Source organism: Mustela nivalis (assembly GCF_964662115.1).
Source record: "Mustela nivalis genome assembly, chromosome: 9".
Taxonomy (NCBI): Eukaryota; Metazoa; Chordata; class Mammalia; order Carnivora; family Mustelidae; genus Mustela; species Mustela nivalis.
In genome coordinates this window covers 66,151,358-66,178,153 of record NC_139028.1, presented here as the reverse complement: position 1 = coordinate 66,178,153, position 26,796 = coordinate 66,151,358, and the positions used below count along the sequence as shown (strand labels likewise).

The 26,796-nt window shown below is 39.6% G+C and overlaps 1 protein-coding gene and 2 pseudogenes across 3 annotated transcripts in view; all 3 read right to left on the bottom strand.

Moving 5' to 3' along the window:
* The window catches only part of LOC309840223 (olfactory receptor 51A4-like), a 263,349-nt pseudogene that overhangs the window by 220,519 nt on the left and 16,034 nt on the right, over positions 1-26,796 (bottom strand). The window lies entirely within an intron of this gene.
* LOC309840186 (olfactory receptor 52J3) lies at positions 3,491-4,429 on the bottom strand (the record flags this gene model as incomplete). The annotated part of the gene is made up of 1 exon (XM_082682260.1): positions 3,491-4,429. One exon carries the CDS (start codon positions 4,427-4,429, stop codon positions 3,491-3,493), a length of 939 nt encoding a protein of 312 aa, XP_082538386.1.
* Positions 24,345-25,244, bottom strand: LOC309841247 (olfactory receptor 51L1-like; annotated as a pseudogene). Its single transcript has one exon. The product of its transcript is annotated as an olfactory receptor 51L1-like (transcript).

The following is a 26,796-nucleotide window of genomic DNA, read 5'->3' as shown; positions in this document are numbered from 1 at the left end:
GGGATGAGGTAACTGGGAGATGGGCACTAAGGAGGGCCAGGATGTGATGAGCTTGGGTGTTATATGCATCTGATGAATGGTTGAACACTACGCCTGAAACTAATGATGTGCTATGCGTTGGATAATTGAATTTGAATTTTAAGAAAAGGATCAAACATAGAAAATTTAAATGTTGAAATAATTACATTAGGGGACTAAAGAATAGGGTGGAAACTGCTGAAAATAAAAATTGGGGGTTTGGGGCACCTGGGTGGCTCAGTGGGTTAAAGCCTCTGCCTTCGGCTCAGGTCATGATCCCAGGGTCCTGGGATAGAGCCCCACATCGGGCTCTCTGCTCGGCAGGGAGCCTGCTTCTCTGTCTCTCTGCCTGCCTCTCTGCCTACTTGTGATCTCTTGTCTGTCCAATAAATAAATAAAATCTTTAAAAAAAATTGGGGGTTTTAAGAATAGACAGATATATTTTTAGGATTATAGTAAAAGAAATAAATAATGGAAGGAAAGAAAAGTTAAAATACATGGAATAAAGATAAGGTGTCCCAACCTTATTTTTACATATTTACAAAAGAATATGGTGGTAAGTGGGGAAGGAACTAGTTAAAGAAATAAAGTTTGAAAAGTAATAGAGAAATATCTGGAAGTAATAGATATCTGGTATATATCATGTAAGAAAAGAAGGGCTGATTGAATACTGAACATGCCTTTTTAAAAAAAAATTTTAAATCTAGTCTCATAATAAAATTTCAGAACACTGAAGTAAAGATGATACCCAAAAAAAAAAAAAAAAAAAGAAAAAGAAAAAATCTTTCAAAAGAGTAGAAAAATAACCGGCTTATTTTCCACTGACAACTTTAGTGGCAAGAAAACAAAAACTTGAACAATGGATTCAGAAAGGTTGTGGAATAGAACTTGGTTCCAAAATTCTGTTAATTTTTAATTTATTTTTCAAATATGAGAGCAGATGAAAGCATATTTAGCCATGAAAATGCAATTAAATAACACCAACGAGGTGGGGTTGTGGAAATGGGAAAAAATAGATATTCTTCACAAACACTGTGAATCCCAGAGGAAGAAAATATTCGTAAAGATTTATTGCAGAAAGGAATAATTAAAAATATATATGATCAAATAAAATGGCCATTTAAGAAGGTTTTTTAAGCCTAGAATCACAGTTCCAGGTAATTCCAAAATGAGAGATACAGATGTACAAGAACAGGACAAAGCAAGAGGGCTAGAATTTTTGTTTTGTTCAGAGTAGGGTAGCTACAAATTACTATAATTAGAAAACTAATATTTGACTAATACTAGGGAACAAAGTTAAATTAAGGAAGCAAGAAAGTTAGAAAAAAGGAAAGTATTGAAAAATATGAATTTTTTAAAAAATTTTATTTTTTTGTGTGTTTCAAAATTTCTTGTTTATGCACCTCACCCAGTGCTCCATGCAATACATGTGAAATTTTTAAGAAGTGATCAAAAACAATGATGAAGAAATCAGAAATATATTCTTATTGGCAATTCTGCTACTCAATAATTTTACTGCAAATTATAAAAACATGCATAAACTTCTTAAAATTCACCAAGAAATAAATGCAAGGAAATGCAGGATACTTTCTAATTAAAAAATAATAATAATGTGAATATCTATTAATTAAGAGATGACTGCATAAATAAAACCAAATGTTAAAAAATAAAACATGAAATATTTTAAGCCATATAAATAAATAACAAATGACCTAATTAAAACATTGTGACTGGGGTGACTGGGTTAAACTTCTGCCTTTGGCTCAGGTCCTGATCTCAGGGTCCTGGGATCAAGCCCCATATCAGGCTCTCTGTTCAGCAGGCAGCCTGCTTCCTGCAGTCTCTCTCTTTCTCTGCCTGCCTCTCTGCCTACTTGTGATCTCTCTGTCTGTCAAATAAATAAATAAAAATCTCTAAAAAAAAAAAACTGCAATGGTTATAAAATTTAAAATTTCTGTACTGTGTGTCAGATAAACAAATGATACATTTTGCCTCTGGAAAAATAGGACAAAATTTGTATTGGAGCAGTGTTGAAAGTAATTTCCACCTTTATTCTGTGTATATTTTTATTGAGCAACACATTTGAGATGAGTTCAATGTTTGAAGGTCGTTAATTCATAGGTTGTAGGAACAAAGGTCTGCATTATACATTTACTTTAGTTTTTTTTCATAAATAATCTGAAAAAGAAAAAAAATTAATGTAAAGCAATATGCCAAGTTTGATGATGCAACAGGTCATTGCTTGGTCTTTGGGAAATATTACTATTGAATTAACTGAAAGCCATCAGTAGGATCAAAGAAAGGTGACTATTCATAGATTGGTTTGAAAACTTATACATCAAAGTCAGTGGGGGAATGAGAGATAGATCATGGACCTAGAGTGAGAGCCCTTGCATTTTGGAAGGGAGTATTTCATGGTCAAATGCAGATTGAGAGGAAAAAAGTGAATAAAATGATAGGCAAAGGCCAGCATGCATCACATAAATAGAGAAAATACAATACATGATTGAATTATAAAACTACACTTGTATTTATGGGCCTAACTAGAGGGAGACAGTCAGTGATGTGGTACTGTTGATATGTAAGAAATAGTTTCGAGGGGCACTTAGTTGGCTCAGTTGGTTAAATGTCAATGCTTGATTTCATCAGAGGTCATGATCTTGGGCTCCTGAGGTTGAGTCCTGTATCGGGCTCTGTGCACAGTGTGGGAAATCTGTGATTCTCTCTCTCTCCCTCTGCCCTTCCTCCCCACTCTCTCTCTCTCAAATAACTAAATAAACCTAAAAACTAACAAAAAAGAAATACTTTCAAAATTGCATGTTTATTTTGGCTATCATTCTTCTGAATCTTACATGTTTGGCAGATCATTCCACTTCAAGCCACAGATTGGAAAATTTTTTTTTGAACCTATGAAGTTTGCTCTTTTTAAAGAACATAACACAATTCAAACTCCACAAGCCAGACATTTTGTGTTAGTTTGGTTCATGGATATATCCCTAGCAATTAGAATTATCCAAGACATACAACAAACACAAAATGAATGTAAATGAAAGGAATAATAAAGTGAATGAATGAATGAATGGACAAACCAAACAACACATGAAGTAGGATACAGGGTCAAATTTCCAGTGCCACATTTCTCTAATTACAGAATGCAAATAAATAAATAAATAACAGTATAATATGTTCTTTACCCAGAAAAAGAGAATCTTTCTCCTATGAAGGACTTGGCATGAAGACATGTGGACAGAGGCCACACAGCTCCATCCAAGACACTCCATTAGCCATTGAACTTGAGCTCCAGTGACATTTCCACAAGTCTTAGAACCCATTAGTCAGTAGCTAGGAATAAATCAAAGTGTATCTCAACCTGGAAGCAACATATTAGAACTAGGAGATGTTTGTTAAAGCAAGAACACACATGTTTTTCTAGATGCATCAAAATCCTTAGTGAAAGAACATGTCATGAGTCTTATTTTTTGATAAAGACATGGAGTACTCGCTCTCGAATCTGTTTGGTCCTTACACCATAAATGATGGGGTTGAGTGAAGGTGGGATAACCAAATAGAGGTTGGCAACAAGAATGTGAATGTAGCGTGGTATGTTGTGTCCAAATCGGTGAGTGAGGAAGGAGAACACTGAGGGGATATAGAAAACACAGATGACCCCAACGTGAGAGCCACACGTGCTGAGCGCTTTTAGCCGAGCATCCTGTGATGGGAGGCGGAAGACAGCTCGCAGAATGTAGACATAGGAGATGCAAATAAGGACCAGGTTCAAGACAAAGAAGGAAACCACGAAGAGCCCATAGATGGCATTGATACGGATGTTTCCACAGGACAGTTTTGCGATGCCCATGTGCTCACAGTAGGAATGAGCTATTACACGAGCTTGACAGTAGGGCAGGCGGTAAATGAGATACACCATGGGAAGAGTAAGCACAACTGGACGAACCACAATACACATGCTGATGCCCACAAGCACCCGGGATGTCAAGATGGTCGTATAGTGGAGTGGAGCACAGATGGCCACATAGCGGTCAAAGGCCATGGCCAGCAAAATCTCAGCTTCTATGCCAGTAAAAGTATGGATCAAAAACATCTGGGCCACACAAGCCCCAAAGTTAATCTCATGAGCATCAAACCAGAAGATACCCAGCATGCGGGGCACAGAGGTTGTGGAAAGGGCCAAATCGATAGTTGAAAGGAGGGCCAGGAAGTAGAACATGGGCTCCCTCTGAAGGCTCTGCTCTGTCTTGATGACCAGCAAAATTGTGGCATTGCCCAGTAAAGCCACAAGGTAAACTGAGCAGAAAGGCAGGGAGATCCAGGCATGGGCCCCTTCCAGACCTGGGATTCCAATGAGGAAGAATGTGGTTGGGTGAAAAATACTCCTGTTCTGGTATGTCATGCTGTCACTGGTCAAAGGAGGTGAAACTCTCCTCATCTAGGGTAAAAATGAGAGAGATTAAGTTGAAGAGATCAGAAGAGAGATCAAAGTCTGAAGGGGATGTCATGTCACTTGCTGGCTCAGTGTTTCAGGATAGAGTTGATGTCAAGCTTAATGCACAGTAAGTGTGCCAATGAAGGACATATATGAGATACCTTACAGCCATTTGATAAGGCAGGTTGAGGTCATATTCAGCGTTTCCACCCTGCCTGCGGATTGAGTTCTAATCCCAAATATGGAGGCTTGCAGCAAGCACAGTGAAGATTTCTAATAATTAGAGCTTATCATTCACTTTGAAGGAGATAGGATGTGATTCCACTCTGGGAAATATCACTCTGATGGGTGACATTGGCAACACCAAGACTACAGATGAGGTCAAGTTATTATACTACAGAGGCAGTCAAAAATGCCTTTAAGCAGAAAAAGACACAGACATGAAAGAAAGAAAGAAAGAGAGAGAGAGAGAAAGAAAGAGAGAGAGAGAGAGAGAGAGAGAGAAAGAAAGAAAGAAAGAAAGAAAGAAAGAAAGAAAGAAAGAAAGAAAGAAAGAAAGAAAGAAAATACCTTTAAAAATTCGTAAAGAAAACAAACTCTAGATCCAGGAGTCTAGGTATTCACACAATTAAAATCTGAATTCTTCTGACTGATCTGTAAAAACTCTGACCTTGGCCCAGCAACCTCTCATACAAACCAAATCAGAAAATAAGGGCGACCCCTTGGGATGCCTGGCCTGGAGTAGAAAAAGGAACTATTATGATTTACAGGCAGCATCAAGTATCAGGTGGGAAAAGGAAAAGGAGGGTTTTCTAATGCCATATCACACCTGTTCACTCTCACAACATAACCAGTACTCTCAGAGCACCTGTTATCTTATCGGTGTTCATTTTACCACTGCTACGGAGCCAACACTCGGAGCCAACACTTCCCTTACCAGTCCAAGACCCCGGGAAGAGAGGTGAGTTGGGTAAAAAGCCTCAAATGATTTTTGTACTAAAAAAGATATTTTCTGCAGTTTTCTGGGACAATCATGTCTTAATAGAGAAGAATATAGTTCTGCAATGATCTAAAGGGTATGGAGAAAGACACTTAAGTAATGCCTTCAAAATATTACAGAATGCATCAAATTGCTCAGAGTGAGGTAAAGGAACTTGCCCTGGAATGTATGGTTCAGCAGTTGTAATAAAAAATAAAGCAGAGATAGGAGCACCTGGGTGGCTTGGTGAAGCTGATTTCAGCTCATGTCATGACCTCAGCATCAAGAGAAAGAGTCGTGCAGCGGGCTCCACGTTCAGCATGGAGTCTGCTTGAGGTCTCTCTCTCTCTCCTTCTGCTTCTGCCCCTCTCCTGTTCACACATGCCCTCTCACACTCAATAAATAAATAAAATTATTAAAAATCAGAGATATTCATTTTTGTCTTTGTTATACATTTACTTTATTGTTTTTATTTTTTCAATATAGAAAACATATCAAGGTAAAAAAAAATAAACCTTCACTTGTGAGTTCAGTCCAATGAAGAAAGAACAGTGCTTCAAAGTGCACAAACTCTTCTTTCTCTGTAAAAACATAAACACCTGGTCAAGTAAGAAACTATTGCCTAGAAGGGTGATGCCCAAGGTCAAGCTGGAGAGTCCCTGTTGTTTAATATGGAGCAAAACTAGGAGCCCACTCACAACAGCAGCTCTCCACTGGCCTTATTCCTTCCTACTGACATGGAAATTGATTTCATCTAATACAACTGACAAGATGATATTAAGGGCATTGTATCTTCCAGAGACTTTTAAACATAATATAATCCCCATTTAAAGATAGTTTCATCCCCATTTAAAGATAATCTCATCCCCATTTAAAGATACAATTTTGGTTTTTTCCTGCCTGGTGCAGTTGGCCACTTGGTACAGATCTCAGGCTGTTCTGCCCACAGTACAGAGAAAGACACTTAAGTAATGCCTTCAAAATACTACAGAATGCATCAAACTGCTCAGAATGTGGTAAAGGAACTTATCCTGGAATGTATGGTTCAGCAGTTGTAATAAAAAATAAAGCTGAGATAGAAGCACCTGCGTGGTTCGGTTAAGTGTCCGACTCTTGATTTCAGCTCAGGCCATGACCTCAGCATCAAGAGATTGAATCCCTCATTGGGCTCCAAGCTCAGCATGGAGTCTGCTTGAAGTTCTCTCTCTCCCTCTGCCAGTGCCCCTCCCCCGCAGACACATGCTCTCTCACTCTTAATAAATAAATATTTTTTTTAAAAAACAGATATTCATTTTTGTCCTTGTAATAGCTTCACTTTATCATTTTTATATTTATTCAATGTAGAAAACATATCAAGGTAAAAACAAACAAACAAACAAACAAACAATTATTTCTGAGTTCAGTCCAATGAAGAAAGAACAGTGCTTCAAAGTGCACAGACTTGTCTTTGTCTGTAAAAACTTCAACACCCTGGCCAAGTAAAAAACCAGTGCCTAGAAGGGTGATGGCCAAAGCCAAGTTGGAGAGTCCCTGTTGTTTAATATGGAACAACACGAGGAGCCCACTCACGACAGCAGCTCTCCACTAGCCTCATTCCTTCCTACTGACATGGAAATTGATTTCACTCAATGCAACTGACAGGATGATATTAAGGGCATTGCATCTTCCAGAGACTTTTAAACATAATATAATCCCCATTTAAAGATAATCTCATCCCCATTTAAAGATACAATTTTGGTTTTTTTCCTGCCTGATTCAGTTGGCTGCTTGGTCCAGCTCTCAGGCTGCTCTGCCCACAGATCTCTGCATTTCCCACCACACCTGTTCACCAGACACCAGCCGCTGATTCACATTTTCCTTCCAGGAATCGAGACTTCCCCACAGCATCGAGCAGGGAGGCCCTTATATCTCTCTCTGAGGACTTCATGTGGAGTGTCTTTAAGTTAGGCTCCTAGCACCTAAGGGATATTTCTAAGAAAACATCCCATTTTAATCCCAGCTTTATGTGACGCTCTGGGATTGAGTCCTTGGAGACTGCGCACAGACCTCCAGATTCTATTCCCCAGACCAAAAGTCTCAAGGAACATAAAAGCAAACTGAAGAATATGGAAGCAAAAGTTGAAAAGTAGGGATAAAGCACATGGTTTTTGTCATCTATACTTGACACATGTGAAAACAGACTGTCTCTCTGTGTGAATGTGTCTCTGTGGTCCAATTCAAGGGCTTACTGACCTACATAGAGAAGAAAATGGCTTATTTATTTATTTGTCCATTTTTTAGTTTATTTTTTAATAGAACTAGGTTTTTTTTTTTAGAACTAGGTAATTTAAATTCAAATATTGGAACTAGTATAGAAGTCTTTTTTTTTTTTTTTCATTTTACTATTTCTTTTCACTAAGTTTTTTCCAACCTCCTCTCATAAAGCTGCTTTGAGTTTCCCCAAGTAGCATTAAGGACAGAGATCCATGATCATTTTTCCACACTATTTTCTAGGCATGAATTCCCTATCACAACCACGATTTCACCTGCACAAATTTCAGAAGTCCTATTGATTAGTGTCAAAATTTCAATCCTGGGACCAGAGTGCTGGTTCAAGCTCTGGCTCTGCCACATTAGCTGCGTGACTTTAGATGACTTATGTATCATTTCTGTGCCTCAGTTCCTTAACTATAAAATGGGGATCAAAATAATGTCTTTCTCACTGGGTACATTTAATACAAATTTAATCTCTCTGAGGCATTTAGATTAGTGCCTGCTGAGCCTGAAGTCTTCTTCTCCCTCCCTCTCTGCCCCTCCCCCCAACTGGCTCAGGCTTTTTTTCTCTTTCTCAAATAAATAAATAAAATCTTTAAAAAATTTTTCTTTTCAAATGTTAGAATCAATCTTGCATATATCATGTAGATTTTATTAGAATTAGATCTTTTTGGATTAAAAAAATCATATTCCTTTATCACTCAACTGAAGTTTCTGGGAACTTCCTAAAATAGCACTTAGGCTTATGAAATAAAACACTGACTACAAAGCATGAGAAGTAATATCTTTCTTTCATTTGACCATGCCAATCTTCTCCATCATTCTCTACAAACATTCAAGCTATTTCCTGAAAATTTATAGCTTTTGTTTGCCTGTACATATACAATGAAATATTCTTTTGGATCCAATAAGGTCTTTACACATAATCAAAATCAATTTTAAGACATTTGCTTTATGGTACATTTCTTCCTTCTTTGAATGTGAGGAAGGACACATCGAATCTTGAGAGATGCTGAGAGATATCGAGGATCCATAAAGGCAGCTAATTTTAGGATCAAGATGAGACACAGATTCTCAACAGCAAATTTTAAAACAAACTTGGTCCCCACTGACACAGTTTATTTCTTCAAATAACTGTTATATAAAATCAGACCAGAATCTTTACTGTTGTAAAAAACAATAAATTCTTTTTAATGACAAAGACAGTTGGGATTATCTTTTCAGAAACTTAAAATGTAAACTATCTCAACAGATACAGAATTTTTTTTTTTTTCTCGAAAGACCTCCTTCACAGTGGCCTCAATTCCGTTGCTCCAGTCTGAATTGGTTCTTTTTCATGTGCCCAGAGCTTCCATATAAATGCTTATCCTATTCTCCTGTTTGGAATCCCCCTTTTTTTTTCATTTTCATATCCCCTTTTTCTGGAACACATTTTTATATTAAATTTCAAAGTCATAATGAAGAGGAGGTAGAATTTTAACATCTCTATATGCCTGAAATATTTCTTTGCTCTCAACTATGATTGATATTGTTGGTTTAGTCATTACTGGTTAAACTGTGTCCCTCCCTGCCATAAATTTATGTGTTGAAGTGCTAATACCCAGTACCTTAGAATGTGACCTTATTTGGGAATAGGGTCATTATCCAATAATTTAAGCCAAAATTAGGTCATACTAGAGTAGGGCAGGCCCCTAATTCAATCTGACTGATACTCTTATTAAGACAAAAAAGCTTGGGCACCTGGGTGGCTCAGTCCTTAAGTGTCTGTCTTCAGCTCAGGTCATGATCCCAGGGTTCTGGGATAGAGCCTCATATCAGACTCCCTGCTCAGCGGGAAGCTTACATCTCCCTCTCTCACTCCCCCTGCTTCTGTTTCTTCTCTTGTATCTCTCTGTTAAGTAAATAAATAAAAGTCTTTAAAAAAAAAAAAAGACAAAAACGTTCTGTGAGAAAACACCTGTACATCAGGAAGGTACCAAGTAATCTAGGCCTGAAGTCTGGAAAGACACTTTCTCGCAGTTATGAGGAGGAAGCAGCACTGCAGACCCCTTCCTCTCGGACTTCCAGACTCTGGGACTGGGAGACAAGACATGTCTGTTCTTAAGCCACCCAGCCTGTGGCATTTTCTTGCCACAACCCTAGTGAAATAATACAGTTATATTAGTTGAAGATGACATTATATGCATGATTGCATTTATCCTCTATCCTCATATGGAAATCAAGGATTCTGATACCACTGTAATTCTTATTTCTTACAGGTAACCTCTTTTGACTTTTCTTTGCTCTTTGAAATATTTAGTATCATCTTTTTTTTTAATTTTTTTATTTTTTATAAACATATATTTTTATCCCCAGGGGTACAGGTCTGTGAATCAGCACTCACCAAAGCACATACCCTCCCCAATGTCCATAATCCCACCCCCTGCTCCAAGCCCCCCTCCCCCCCCAGCAACCCTCAGTTTGTTTTGTGAGATTAAGGGTCACTTATGGTTTGTCTCCCTCCCAATCCCATCTTGTTTCATTTATCTTCCCCTACCCACTTAAGCCCCCATGTTGCATCACAACTTCCTCATATCACGGAGATCATATGATAGTTGTCTTTCTCCGCTTGACTTATTTCACTAAGCATGATACCCTCTAGTTCCATCCACGTTGTCACAAATGGCAAGATTTCATTTCTTTTGATGGCTGCATAGTATTCCATTATGTGTATATATACCATATCTTCTTTTTCCATTCATCGGTTGATGGACATCTAGGTTCTTTCCACAGTTTGGCTATTGTGGACATTACTGCTATAAACATTTAGGTGCACATGCCCCTTCGGATCACTACTTTTATATCTTTAGGATAAATACCCAATAGTGCAATTGCTAGGTCATAAGGCAGTTTTATTTTCAACACTTTAAGGAAACTCCATGTTGTTTTCCAGAGTGGTTGCACAAGCTTGCATTCCCACCAACAGTGTAGGAGGGTTCCCCTTTCTCTGCATCCTCACCAGCATCTGTCATTTCCTGATTTGTTAATTTTAGCCATTCTGACTGGAGTGAGGAGATATCTCATTGTGGTTTTGATTTGTATTTCCCTGATGCTGAGTGATGTGGAGCACTTTTTCATGTGTCTGTTGGCCATCTGGATGTCTTCTTTGCAGAAATGTCTGTTCATGTCCTCTGCCCATTTCTTGATTGGATTATTTGTTCTTTGGGTGTTGAGTTTGCTAAGTTCTTTATAGATTCTGGACACTAGTCCTTTATCTGATATGTCGTTTGCAAATATCTTCTCCCATTCTGTCAGTTGTCTTTTGATTTTGTTCACTGTTTCCTTTGCTGTGCAAAAGATTTTGATCTTGATGAAATACCAATAGTTCATTTTTGCGCTTGCTTCACTTGCCTTTGGTGATGTTCCTAGGAAGAAGTTGCTGTGGCTGAGGTCAAAGAGGTTGCTGCCTGTGTTCTCCTCAAGGATTTTGATGGATTCCTTTCTCACATTGAGGTCCTTCATCCATTTTAATTCTATTTTTCTGTGTGGTGTAAGGAAATGGTCCAACTTCATTTTTCTGCATGTGGCTGTCCAATTTTCCCAACACCATTTATTGAAGAGGCTGTCTTTTTTCCATTGGACATTCTTCCCTGCTTTGTCGAAGATGAGTTGACCATAGAGTTGAGGGTCTATTTCTAGGCTTTCTATTCTGTTCCATTGACCTATGTGTCTGTTTTTGTGCCAATACCATGCTGTCTTGATGATGACAGCTTTGTAATAGAGCTTGAAGTCTGGAATTGTGATGGCACCAACTTTGGCTTTCTTTTTCCATATTCCTTTGGCTATTCGAGGTCTTTTCTGGTTCCATATAAATTTTAGGATTCTTTGTTCCATTTCTTTAAAAAAGATGGATGATACTTTGATAGGAATTGCATTAAATGTGTAGATTCCTTTAGATAGCATAGACATTATCACAATAATTATTCTTCCAATCCAGGAGCATGGAGCATTTTTCCATTTATTTGTGTTTTCCTCAATTTCTTTCATGAGTACTTTAATAGTTTTCTGAGTATAGATTCTTTGCCTCTTGGGTTAGGTTTATTCCTAGGTATCTTGTGGTTTTGGGTAGAATTGTAAATGGGATTGACCCCTTAATTTCTCTTTCTTCTGCCTTGTTGTTGGTGTAGAGAAATGCAAATGGTTTCTTTGCATTTATTTTATATCCTGACACTTTACTGAATTCCTGTACAAGTTCTAGCAGTTTTGTAGTGGAGTCTTTGGGGTTTTCCACATGTAGTATCATATCATCTGCGAAGAGTGATAATTTGACTTCTTCTTTGCCGATTAGGATGCCTTTAATTTCCTTTTGTTTTTTGATTGCTGAGGCTAGGAGTTCTAGTACTATGTTGAATAGCAGTGGTGATAATGGACATCCCTGCCATGTTCCTGACCTTAGCGGAAAAGCTTTCAGTTTTTCTCCATTGAGAATGATATTTGCAGTGGGTTTTTCATAATGGCTTTGATAATATTGAGGTATGTGCCCTCTATCGCTACACTTTGAAGAGTTTTGATCAGGAAGGGGTGTGGTACTTTGTCAAATGCTTTTTCAGCATCTATTGAGAGTATCATATGGTTCTTGTTCTTTCTTTTAATAATATGTTGTATCACAATGATTGATTTGTGGATGTTGAACCAACTTTGAAGCCCTGGAATAAATCCCACTTGGTCGTGGTGAATAATCCTTTTAATGTACTATTTAAGCCTATTGGCTAGTGTTTTGGTGAGAATTTTCGCATTTGTGTTCATCAAGGATATTGGTCTATAGCTCTCTTTTTTAATGGGATTCTTGTCTGGTTTTGGAATGAAGGTGATGCTGGCCTCATAACATGAGTGTGGAAGTTTTCCTTCCATTTCTATTTTTTGGAACAGTTTCAGGGGAATAAGAATTAGTTCTTCTTTAAATGTTTGTTACAATTCCCCCGGGAAGCTGTCTGGCCCTGGGCTTTTGTTTGTTTGGAGATTTTTAAGGACTGTTTCAATCTCCTTACTGGTTATGGGTCTGTTCAGGCTTTCTATTTCTTCCTGGTTCAGTTGTGGTAGTTTATATGTTTCTAGGAATGCATCCATTTCTTCCAGATTGTCAAATTTGTTGGCGTAGAGTTGCACATAGTATGTTCTTATAATAGTTTGTATTTCTTTGGTGTTAGTTGTGATCTCTCCTCTTTCATTCATGATTTTATTTATTTGGGTCCTTTCTCTTTTCTTTTTGATAAGTCTGGCCAGGGGTTTATCAATTTTATTAATTCTTTCAAAGAACCAGCTCCTAATTTCTTTGATTTGTTCTATTGTCTTTTTGGTCTCTATTTCATTGATTTCTGCTCTGATCTTTATGATTTCTCTTCTCCTGCTGGGCTTAGGGTTTCTTTCTTGTTTTTTCTCCAGCTCCTTTAGGTGTAGGGTTAGGTTGTGCAGCTGAGACCTTTCTTTTTTCTTGAGAAAGGCTTGTACCGCTATATATTTTCCTCTCAGGACTGCCTTTGTTGTGTCCCACAGATTTTGAACCATTGTATTTTCATTATCATTTGTTTCCATGATTTTTTTCAATTCTTCTTTAATTTCCCTGTTGACCCATTCATTCTTTAGAAGGATGCTGTTTAGTCTCCATGTATTTGGGTTCTTTCCAAACTTCCTTTTGTGGTTGAGTTCTAGCTTTAGATCATTGTGGTCTGAAAATATGCAGGGAATGATCCCAATCTTTTGATACCTGTTGAGTCCTGATTTAGGACCGAGAATATGATCTATTCTGGAGAATGTTCCATGTGCACTAGAGAAGAATGTGTATTCTGTTGCTTTGGGATGAAATGTTCTGAATATATCTGTGATGTCAATCTGGTCCAGTGTGTCGTTTAAGGCCTTTATTTCCTTGCTGATCTTTTGCTTGGATGATCTGTCCATTTTAGTGAGGAGAGTGTGAAACTCCCCTACTATTATTGTATCATTGTTAATGTGTTTCTTTGATTTTGTTATTAATTGGTTTATATAGTTGGCTGCTCCCACATTGGGGACATTGATATTCAAAATTGTTAGATCTTCTTGTTGGATAGACCCTTTGAGTATGATATAGTGTCCTTCCTCATCTCTTATTATAGTCTTTGGCTTTAAATCTAATTGACCTGATAAAAGGATTGCCACTCCTGCTTTCTTCTGATGTCCATTAGCATGGTAAATTCTTTTCCACCCCCTCACTTTAAATCTGGAGGTGTCTTCGGGTTTAAAATGAGTTTCTTGTAGGCAACATATAGATGTGTTTTGTTTTTTTTTATCCATTCTGATACCCTGTGTCTTTTGTTTGGGGCATTTAGCCCATTAACATTCAAGGTAACTATTGAGAGATATGAATTTAGTGCTATTGTATTGCCTGTAAGGTGACTGTTACTGTATATTGTCTCTGTTCCTCTGATCTACCACTTTTAGACCCTCTCTTTGCTTAAAGGACCCCTTTCAATATTTCCTGTAGAGCTGGTTTGGTGTTTGCAAATTCTTTCAGTTGTTGTTTGTCCTGGAAGCTTTTAATCTCTCCTTCTATTTTCAATGATAGCCTAGCTGGATATAGTATTCTTGGCTGCATGTTTTTATTGTTTAGTGCTCTGAATATATCATGCCAGCTCTTTCTGGCCTGCCTGGTCTTTGTGGATAAGTCTGCTGCCAATATAATATTTTTACCATTGTATGTTACAGTCTTCTTTTCCCGGGCTGCTTTCAGGATTTTCTCTTTGTCACTAAGACTTGTAAATTTTACTATTAGGTGACGGGGTGTGGACCTATTCTTATTGATTTTGAGGGGGGTTCTCTGCATCTCCTGGATTTTGATGCTTGTTCGCTTTGTCATATTGGGGAAATTCTCTCCTATAATTCTCTCCAGTATACCCTCTGCTCCCCTCTCTCTTTCTTCTTCTTCTGGAATCCCAATTATTCTAATGTTGTTTAGTCTTATGGTTTCATTTATCTCTCAAATTCTCCCCTTGTGGTCTAGTAGCTGTTTGTCCCTCTTTTGCTCAGCTTCTTTATTCTCTGTCATTTGGTCTTCTATATGGGTAATTCTTTCTTCTGCCTCATTTATCCTAGCCGTGAGAGCCTCCATTTTTATTGCACCTCATTAATAGCTTTTTTTATTTCAACTTGGTTAGATTTAAGTTCTTTTATTTCTCCAGAAAGGGCTTTTATATCTCCCATGAGGTTTTCTCTAATATCTTCCATGCCTTTTCGAGCCCGGCTAGAACCTTGAGAATCGTCATTCTGAACTCTAGATCTGACATATTATCAATTTCTGTATGGATTAGGTCCTTACCCTTCAGTACTGCCTCTTGTTCTTTTTTTTGTGATGAATTTTTTCTGCCTTGTCATTTTTTCCAGATAAGAGTACATGAAGGAGCAAGTAAAATACTAAAAGAGTGGCAACAACCCCAGGGAAATATGCTTTAACCAAATAAGAAGAGATCTCAAATTGTGAGGGGAGAGAAAGGGGATAAAAAGAGGTTCAGAAAGAAAAAAAAGAAAGAAAGTAAAGAAACAATTAAATAAAGAAAACGTATTATATATATATATATATATATATATATATATATATTAGATAAACTAGTTAAAAAACGTTAAAAAATGGGGCGCCTGGGTGGTTCAGTGGGTTAAAGCCTCTGCCTTCAGCTCAGGTCATGATCCCAGGGTCCCAGGATCGAGCTGCACATTGGGTCTCTGCTCAGCAGGGAGCCTGCTTCCTTCTCTCTCTGTCTCTGCCTGCCTCTCTGTGTACTTGTCTGTCAAATAAGTAAATAAAATCTTAAAAAAAAAGTTTAAAAAGAAAAGGGTAAAAGTTAAAAAAAATTAGCAGAAGAAGAGGAAAAAAAAATTGAAGAAGACAAAAAAAATTAACTGCAAGACTAAAGAATCATGGGGCGAAAGCCATGAGTTCCGTGCTTTGCTTTCTCTTCCTCTGGAATTCTGCTACTCTGCTTGATATTGAAACTATACTCTTAGTAGGTGAACTTGGTCTTGGCTGGATTTCTTGTTGATCTTCTGGGGGAGGGGCCTGTTGTAGTGATTCTCAGGTGTCTTTGCCCCAGGCCAAATTGCACCGCCCTTACCAGGGGCTGGGCTGAGTAATCTGCTCGGGTTTGCTTTCAGAAGTTTTTGTTCCCTGAGCACTTTCCCTAGAGTTCCAGAGGACGGGAATGAAAATGGTGGCCTCCTGGTCTCTGGCCCATAGGAGCCAAGAGCCTGGGGCCCCTCTCTTCAGTGTGCCCTCAGAGAACCGCGCCCAATAACTCCCATCTGCCTGACCTCCGGCTGCGCTCCGAGCTCACCGAGCCTGCGACTGGTTCAAGGTAACCCCGAGCTGTGAGCTCACTCTCAGCTCTGTCTCTGTAGCCGGCTTCCCTGTTCTAATACCTGTAACCACTGCGACACTCAGACACCCCCTATCCTTCTGTGATCCTGCAGGACCTGAGGCCACACTGACCCTGAGTGGGCTTTACCCCGGTTTAGCCTCTGGAGCAATGTCCCTCAATGGAACAGACTTTTAAAAGTCCTGATTTTGTGCTCTGTTGTTCTGCCACTTGCTGGGAGCTGACCCTTCCCACAGCGGTCTATCTTCCTGTCGCTTTGGATTCATTTCTTTGCCAGTCCTACCTTTCAGAAAGTGGTTGATTTTCTGTTTCTAGAATTGCTATTCTTCTTCTCTTCGATATGCCATTGGATTTGTAGGTGTTTGCAATCTTTAGATAAGCTATCTAGCTGATCTCCTGCTAGCTGAACGTCTCAGCCTGCTACTTCTCCGCCATCTTGACTCCCTATCATTTTCTTAAGTTTCTAAAAATTCATCCTCATTTATAAAGTGAATTGGACCTTTTTAATGTATGGATCTGTGACAATAAAAGTTGGAAATTAGGGGTGCCTAAGTGGCTCAGTCCTTAAGCATCGGCCATCGGCTTAGATCATGATCCCAGGATTCTGGGATCTAGCCCCACACCAGGCTTCCTGCTCTGCAGGCAGCCTTCTTCTCCCTCTCCCACCCACACTACAGTGTTCCTTCTCTTGCTGTGTCTCTCTCTTTCAAATAAATAAATAAGATATATTTTTAAAAATAAAAATTTTTAAAAAGTTGGAAATTATTTTTAACTTAAAATATCCTTTTTTTTTTTTCTTTCTCTATATAACTCTGTGGACAAATGATTTTCTACATTGATCTTCTATGTATTTTCTTTATATATATTTTAGTCATGGTTTCCTTCTTTCTTAATATTATGAGATATTTTGTTAAGTTTTTTTTTTTCCTATACTTCTACTGATTTTTATAAAAATATGTGTGGCCATTTAAGAAGCACCCCAGGATTTAAAAACCCTTCATCCTATCTGAGCTCTGATTCTGAATCAAATGGAAGGATTTTTTTTTTAAATGTCAAACAAATGAAGACAAAGAGGTTAAACTTTATCATTGACAAGCTGTCAGTTGACAATCTTGTTTAGATGTGTTCTACAGTGAAATTCTTGACGATTCCTGACACAGATCCATTGAATTAGGTAGGCCTACTGGCCCCATTGTGGTCTGAGAACAGGTCTTTATGGGACTAGAACATGCAGTCTACCCTATAAAATATAGCAGGAGACATAATGTATGCTCCTTACAGGATGTTGGTTTCCAAAAGAAAAGAAACAAAATAAATTGCACTCATTGTTTTGTAATTATCTAAATACATATTTTATCTCTATTCCTGTGTTTCATAAAGTTACATGGAAAAGGCTTTAACCCCTACAAGACTTTTCTTCAGGCTTTGTTAGGAAAGACCAAATATGGCTTTTGGTCTTTGGTAACTGGTATGATAACTGGGTGAAATAATGGGGAAATTACTGAGGGTAACTAACACTCTTTCAAGTACACAGCCAAATATTCTGTTTATTACAAGGTTTCTCTGTAAGGGCCTGGTTAGCCAGAGGGAGCCATTTCTTTGTAAACTTGGATTGACCCTGCCCCTCCCAGAGGAACTTACTTGCAAACCCCGGATATAGGGGTGGGCCAGGCCAGATGGAGATATCCAATCAGTGGGGCGCACATATATTTACTATGGTAAATTGAAATTCAATTGGTCACCCATATTGCCGACCTAGCATGACTGTGCAGTTTTCCCTGTGTATTGCAATCTCAATGACCACCTGTGTGTGGGCTGGGCTTAACCCCACTTCTATAAAAGTTAGTCTGTGGGGCTGGGAAGCGTAGTCTTTGGGAGCGTCGTGGTCGTCAGGAGTGTCATGGTCGTCGGGAAGGGTTGTCGTCAGTAGCAGAGTCATTGGGTAGGGTAGTCGTCAGGAGCAGCACCATGGGAAAGTGGAGTTGGGAGCGGTGGAGTTGGGACCGGTGTCGTCAGGGTCAGTGTCCTGGTCATCGTTGCCTCTTTGTAAGAGAGGGCCCCGCCCGGTCGGTTTGATTTTTGATGCTTGGCATGAAATAAAGCTTTGCTTGACTTTCACTTTGTGTTGGTCTTGCTCCTTTGATGATGGACCCTAACACTGGGGGCTCATCCAGGGCCAAACGAGGAGAACTGAGATAGCATCGGAATTTCTGGGAAAGGCCTCCAGAGGTAAAATATTGGGATCTTGTCTGTGTGTCTGTTTGTGGAGTTCTAGGGTATGGCCCACCAGGGAGAAGCTGGACACAGCCATGCTCCCCAGGGCCGGAGTGGATGCGAGGATGCCCCATCCCTCTGCTGATAGATTGATAGGGGGTTCAAGTCCCCCTGGGCAGTCAGGGGGCTATACAAGTCCCCCTAGGCAGTCAGAGGGTTTGAGTCCCCCTAAGTGGTCACCGGGGGTTCGAGTCCCCCTAGGCAGTCAGGGGATTTGAGTCCCCCTAGAAAATCCCCACCAGTGGCAGGACTGTGGGCCTGCAGTTGTCTTTGTCTTGTCCTTTTGTTGTCTGCTGTGTTTTTTGTTGTGTTTAAAGTAATGGGTCAGGCAGAGAGTGAGGGGACTCTACTCTGGCTTTTATCTCTTTGTTCCTCATAATAGATGTGTGGCTTCCCCTTCACTCATTTCATGTGTTAAGGGCTATAACTGGAACCGACTGGGGTTAGTCTAACTCAAGACAGAGACTTTAAGGAATATTCCCAAGCAGCTGCCAAAACTCCCTTTGTTTGGGGGAATTCTTTGCCTTCTCTGGCCCGACATGGATTGCCTAGCCCCTCCCCCCTGCTGGCAGGAAAGCATGGTGTCTGAAGTGGAATGGGCCCAGGTGGAACATGAGGTTTGTTGGTGGAGGGATGGCTGGGCTGATGGTTAATTGTATGTCTCAGGGTTTTAATGGGTAATTGTTAAAGTAGCTTTCAGAGTCTTTGGTAACCTGAAACTTTGAAGTTTTGCTTGGATGACAAATGGGATAAAATGCTTGAGCACTGGTTGCTGGAATTAGGTTTGTGCTTTTGAAATCTGCTGGTAAAGATGTTTTGTGCTTAACTGAATTCTGTTGTAACAGTTCACAATTGGTTAAAATGTAAATGGTTTTCTCTTTGCCTGCACAGAATTGTAAATGAGATCTCTTTGACTCATTAGGATTTTCCTTGATATGCTAAGTTACTCAGAAGTACTGCTAAATCAGTGATAAACCTTGGGTCACATTTGGGTAAATGCTGTAACTACTCCAGAAGTTCTATACATTTCCTAAGGTTTTGGTGTTTTGATAAGGCCCATCACTTGATATTTAACCATGTCTATTATGAGTTTTTGTCATTTGTAATTGTTTTAATTCTCTTGTAAGATGAATTCCATCTTAAAGGAAATTCATATGGGTGACTTTCAGAACAAATACAGGTCTTTGATATGTTAAAATCCTAGAACTGAAATGGGTAAAAATTTCCAGAAGTAAAAGTGCACTCGGACTAAACCAGAATTAGTACAGTGACTCAAGGTAAGAATGAGTCTCCTCAGTAACCTTTCCTAGAAAGGCTTATTGGAGCCTTTAAAGTGTATAGCCTGATCGACCCTGAGGCACCTGAAAATCAGAGGGCAATGAATATTGCTTTTGCCAGTTAGTCAGCCCCAGATATAAGAAGTAAACTCCAGAAAATTGAAGGATTTGAAGGGAAGAATCTGACTGAGTTAGTGGGAATAGCAGAAAAGTTGTTTAACAACAGGAATGCATAGGAGGAAGGTTTTGGCATTACAGGAGACAGGTAGGGGATGGTAAATGGAAGGAAAAGCCTAAGCACAGAGAAGGCAGGTGGGAAGACTTAGATCCAGATCAGTTTGCTTACTGTAAGGAAAAAGGATATTGGGCCAGGGAGTGCCCCAAAAGGAAGACGGCAATGCTGGCCACCAGAAACTAAAGGGGCCATGGTTCAGAGCTCCTCCCCAAACCTCGGGTAAAAATTGAAGTGGAGGGGAAATCAATTGATATTTTGGTGGACACAGGAGCCCAATTTTCATCATTATTTAAACCTATGGGAAAACTATCTAGAGAGGAACTCTGGGTACAAGGGGCAAATGGCACATAAAGATGCATTTTTCTGCATATCTTTAGCAGGAGGGTCTCAGCCCCTCTTTGCTTTTGAGTGGTCCAACCCACAGGAAGTATTCCAAGGCCAGCTCACCTGGACAAGACTTCCCCAAAGGTTCAAGAATTCACCCACTATCTTCGACGAGGCCCTACACAAGAATTTGCATGAGTACAGAACCTCCAAGCCCTCCACAAGAATTTGCATGAGTACAGAACCTGTACAGTATGACAGTACATACTGTCACAGACAGTATGTTGATGACTTGCTAATAGCCACTGAGGACTATGAGTCATGTTTGTGGGGGACGAGAGCTCTTACAGACTCTGCAGGAAAAAGGGTATCGGGTGTCAGCAAAGAAACACAACTCTGTCAGAGCCAAACCACTTATCTAGGCTTTGATCTCCATGAGGGAGTGCATTCATGGTCTGAGTCCAGGAAACAGTTGTGTGGAGATTGCCCGACCTCTCTACAAACTGGCAAAAGGGGGGTTTACTATGATAGAATGGACAGCTGATGCCAAAGGAGCATTTCGGGAATTATAAACAGCCTTCCTGAGTGCCCCAGCATTGGTGATCCCAGAAGCCCTTCCACTTCTATGTGGATAAAAAAGCAAGGGTGGCCAAAGGAGTTTTGACTCAGACTCTGGGGCCTTGGCAAAGGCCAGTAGCCTATCTTAGCAAAAAATTAGATCCAATAGCACCTCGGTTCCCTGCTTGCCTCAGCATAATTGCTGCCACGGCCCTCCTGGTCAAGGATGCAAGTAAATTGACTTTGAGTCAAAATCTCATCTTGAACACCATGCACGCTATTGAGGGCCTTCTCCAGACTCCACCAGACTGATGGATGATGAACACTCGAGTGACGGGGTATCAGGCCCTCCTCCTCAATGAACCAAGAGTGACCTTCAGCCCCAGCGGTGCTAAATCCAGCCACATTGCTGCCAGAGGAGCTAGCTGACCACCTACATGACTGCGGGGAGGTCCTAACCCAAGCAACAGGAGTAAGGCCAGATCTCAGAGACATTCCCCTTCTGGTTGCAGAGATGACTCAGTTCACAGACGGGAGTAGCTACATGGTCAATGGAAAGAGGTATGTGTGGGCTGTGGTGGTTTCCCCTGAGCAGGAACTCTGGATGGCAGACCTGCCACAGAGAACCTTGGCGCAAAAAGCAGAGCTGGTTACACTCCTGGCTACACTCCCAGAAAAACCGGACTATTCAGAGGAAGATTTAAAGTGTTTATAAAAATGGGCTAAGTTAGACTATGAAGGGGACTGGGCTAAGACTAAAGCAGGAAAAATAATTTTTTCTCGAAGACTAGGTAAAAAGTTAGTAGACCAGATACATCAGGCTACTCATTTGGGGACACACAAACTCAAGGAGCTTATAAGCAAGCAGTTCCAGGTTTCTAAATTAGGGCGTATGGTTCAGGATGCAGTTGATATATGTGCTCAATGCCAGGCAGTTAATGTGGGAAGAACTCGAATGGGAAGAGGGAAAAAAGAAAGAGGTAAGAAACAAGGAATTTATTGGGAAATAGATTTTACAGAAATGAAACCCAGAAAATATGGGCACAAGTATATGTTAGTTTTTGTAGATACTTTTTCAGGCTGCATAGAGACTTTTTCCACCAAACATGAGACGGAGACGGAGACAAAGATGGAACCACATCCTTACCAACCTGGGGACTTGGTTTGGATACATTGCCATCAAGTGGGAAACTTGGAGCCTCGCTGGAAGGGACCATTTACTGTCATCCTGACCACCCCCATTACAATAAAAGTAGAAGACATCAGGGCCTGGATTCACATAGGTCATGTCAAACGAGCTGAGGACAAGGACCCCCCCAGAGATGGAAGCCGCAGCCAATGGACCCCGCTGACCGAGGACTAAAGCTAAGACTCAAAAGAGTCATTGTTGTTCCTATTGTTATCTGTTTGTGTGGGAGCTTCTGAGTCACCTCATAAATCAGAAAATATAGGTGGGAAATTAGATGAATGGAATTAGGAAAAATGGAAAAGGTTATAGAAAGCGGTGAATGGCTAACTCATCAGCCAACTGTGCACTACTGTTACTTTTTGGTCCCTGCATTATAAACGCCCTAATGTCATTTGTACAAGAGAAAATTAGAGCTATAAAATGTTATTCTTACATGCTCAATATAACCCATTACAACAAGAGAACATAAAACTGGCTGAAAAGTCAAGGATTTGACTAATTTCCAAAGAAAAGGAGGGAATGTAAGGGCCTGGTTAGCCAGAGGGAGCCATTTCTTTGTAAACTTGGATTGACCCTGCCCCTCCCAGAGGAACTTACTTGCAAACCCCGGATATAGGGGCGGGCCAGGACAGATGGAGATATCCAATCAGTGGGGCACACATATATTTACTATAGTAAATTGAAATTCAATTGGTCACCCATATTGCCGACCTAGCATGACTGTGCAGTTTTCCCTGTGTATTGCAATCTCATTGGACACCTGTGTGTGGGCTGGGCTCAACCCTACCTCTATAAAAGTTAGTCTGTGAGGCTCGAAAGTGTAGTCGTCGGGAGCGTCGTGGTCGTGGGGAGCGCCATGGTTATCATGGTCGTCAGGAAGGGTCGTCACTGGGTAGGGGAGTCGTCAGGAAAGGTAGTCATCAGGAGCAGCACCGTGGGAAAGTGGAGTCAGGAGCGGCGTTGTCGGGGTCAGTGTCCTGGTCGTGGTCACCTCTTTGTAAGAGACGGCCCCGACCAGTCAGTTTGATTTTCGATGCTTGGCACAAAATAAAGCTTTGCTTGACTTTCACTTTGTGTTGGTCTCGTTCCTTTGATCATGGACCCTAACATTCTCCACACTGTCTGTAAGCATAGGAACTCCTCTCATTAACATAAGACCTCAGATATGACTGGTCTCAGGTCTTATCTCTGCTCCCTCTGCTCCTTTCTGGTGGTTCTTTCCTTGACATGGTCAGTGTATGTCCAGTACACAACTGAAGGCTTCTGAGGAATGTCCTGAGGTCATTTGTCTGTCTCTGCACTCCTCTCCTTGCCTGGTGTTCGACCTTGTCATTCAGGGAGAACATCACACTCTGTTTGGGTTCTCTGCCCCTCTCTGTGACTTGATAAATTGCCAGTAAATAAGTAAGGTCAGGTCAGTCTTTGGGCTCATGTTATTTTTTCCTTCTCTTAGAAATCACTTCCTTTGTTTCCTTTTTATCCAGTTTTGAGAACTATTATTTTATAAACTTTCTGACTGTTATTCAGTTGTAGAAGGTGAAGGAATAAATCTGATCCTTGTTACTCCATCATGGCAATAAACAGAAATCAATTGTCTTGTATTTAATGTTTGATTGCTTAATTGTTTTTGGCCAAGTCATAACCTGATTGTATGGGTGAACGTTCTCCACAACCATCTACATTCCAGATTTGGAATCATCTTCTTGATCTCAATGTGATGAATACACTCCTGGTTCTGTTGTCCCACTTACTATATGTTGACTGTGGTTGAGCAATCATGACCTCGGTGTTTGTCTCAACACCGACAAGTGATTATGATTTCTAATAGATGTACAAAGGAGTGAATGAAGAGGACGTGCAGATAAGTATAATAAGTTTACGTGCAGATAAGTAAGGATAAGTTTAAGAAGTCAGTTATAGGGATGATATTTGACAGAGAGAAGACAGGGTTTGGCAAGGTCGTCAAAATTTCAGGACCACTACAGGACAAGCCTACTTTCTTGAAAAAATTTTTCCACAACATTCTGGCACTGGGCTCTTGTGTGTGGATCACAGACTGCTAAAGATAACCTTATTTGGGTCTTTGAATTATTAAGAGATTTCAATTGTATTATTGTTTTTCAAAACAATACAATATGTCATTAAAAAGATTACTTTGTTATATTAAAATCCTCATAACGAATTATTCACATGATGTTCACATAATGCAGAGCCATCATCAGAGCAAAGATAAAATTTCAAATTTACAAACAAGAAACTTAGAAATGAAAGAGATTTAGAGAATTCTCTAAAACCACCTATCTAGAAAGTTGCACCATTAAGAATCTGATGGAGAAAATTTTCCTCCAGACCAATGCCATGGGATTTCTAAAGACTCAGGCTTTGCCTAAACATGTAGAAAATTTGAAGATGAACCTACTTGGCCCTGACACTATAGATGATGGGATTAAGTACTGGTGGAAGAAGCAGGTAAATGACCACCACGAGAGTGTGGACTATGGGAGGCAGATGTTTCCTAACGTGATGGACCATGCATACCCCTATTACAGGTACAAAGAAGATAAGCACCACACATACATGGGAAAAACAAGTGTTGAGTGCCTTTAGTCGCTCTTCACGAGATGCAATGCTCAGCACAGCATGGAGAATTAGGACATAGGAGAGGAGGATGAGGACTGAGTGGGTGTCCAGTGTGATAATGACCACATACAACCCATAGATGTTGTTAACACTGGCATCAAGCAGGATAATTTCAGAATATCCTGATGCAGGAGAAAGGGGTGGCTGAGGACATTAGTGTGGCAATAATGATAACGCCTTAATAATATGAGAGTGGGCATCATGACTCCTGAACTTTGTAACAAGTGGTCCAACCAGTCTTACCAATCACATCATTGGTGAGGATGCCTGAGTAGTGCAGTGGATGACATATAGCCATGAATTGGTCAAAGGCCATGGCCAGCAGCACTGAAGATTCCAGGAATGTGAAGGTGTGGATGAAGAAGAGCTGAGTGAATTAGGCTCCTACTTTGATTTCCTGGGCTTCCCACCATTCCCACATGGTCAATATCGTGGGGAGTGTAGACATGGACATGCTCTGGTCAGATATTGCCAGGATGGACAGCAGATAAAAATGGGCTGGTGGAGTGAAGACTCATTCCAGATAACAGAGAGGATAGTGATGTTGCCTAGGAAGGCCCCCAGGTATGCAAGACAAAATGGAATTGGGAACCAAGCATGAACAGACTTCAGTCCATGGAAACCCTCTAAGAGAAAGGTGGGTTCCATAGTACCACTGTTATTCCAGACCACCATGGTGGCACTTCAGAAGCCCTTTGGGTGTGAGAGATGCTGAGAAAGTTATAGGCTATTCAGAATGGTGAGCAAATTCTACCATATTCATGTAAAATCAACCATTAGTGTTCAAATGATTTACAAAAATACAAGTAGGAAGAAAGACATCCCAGGTAGCTGAATCATCAGGTCAGGAACAGCTTATAAAATATGCAGTCTGGTCGCAACTGTATACAGGAACCTGTGATCTTTGTAGGATGCTTCAGGTGTACATCACAGCCTTGAAAAATTTAATGTACATGCAAAATAGAGAAATAAATCCTCTAGCTAAATTATTTGCATTAATACAACAAAATTTAAGTGAAAATAAGGACACTCATTGATCTCCTTCAAATTAGCCTGTGGATCAATTCTTAATCTTATTTTCATTCTTCAGGGGTAGCCTTAATCCTTAATCTCATTGTTAACGATATATAACATTTTATTTATTTACCATTCTTCACTTCATTCTGTTTTTCAGTTTAAAAATAGTTGTTCATGCATATGAACACATGTCTCAGTTAAATAAAATGATTTAATTGATTAGTTCTTTTATTTACATATCAAATGAATTCTAATTTCTAATTCTTTTATTTATTTTTCCAGGAATCTGAGTAGTCCTGCATACGTGGTTCCAAATCACACAACAATAGACCTTCTTATGCACTTGTCTTTTATTTAATATTAATAATTGTATGATTAAGTTTTAAGTCAGAACTTTTGTCTCTCAACTTTAACTTTCTTAATATTTGGTAATGATATTTTGTTACCCTTTTCTGTTTATTATCCAACTGACTTAGACAAATATATACCAATCCCCAAATGGATTTTTTTATTACTCTCAGATAAATTTGAATTGGTATATACAAAATATAAATTACTTGATATTACAAGACTTTACCCAGTTGAAATAGATAATCAGAAAGGAAATGCTGCTTTATGTTCATTATTTTGACTTCTGTATTATTCACCAATGTATGTTTATTTGTCTATGTAGTTGTTGATCTCACTGTATAAATATTATTATATTCTTTTTTTCATTATATATAATGTGGTATCTCTATATTTTTACTAATTTTCGAGGCCACTGTTTTCACAGCTACCATTATATGAATATCTTCATGTAAATCATTTTTTCAAAAGATTTTATTTACTTATTTGACAGAGATCACAAGTAGGCAAAGAGCAGGCAGGCAGGCAGTGGGGGAAGATGGTTCCCTGCTAAGCAGAGAGCCTAGTGCAGGGCTCCATCCCAGGAACCTGATATCATGAACTGAGTCAAAGGCAGAGACTTAACCCACTGAGCCACCCAGGTGCCTCCATGTAAATCAATTTTTTATATCTTAAGGTTTTCCTCAGCATGGATTTTCAAAAGGGGTATACTGAATCAAAAAATAAAACAATATATACTGAGATATAATATATACTGATATACATTGCCCAACACAAATTTAACAATAATACTTAAAGTTAAATATTCATTTCTTCAATAATATGACACTGGTCCTTCTGTTAAGTATATATACATATCTCA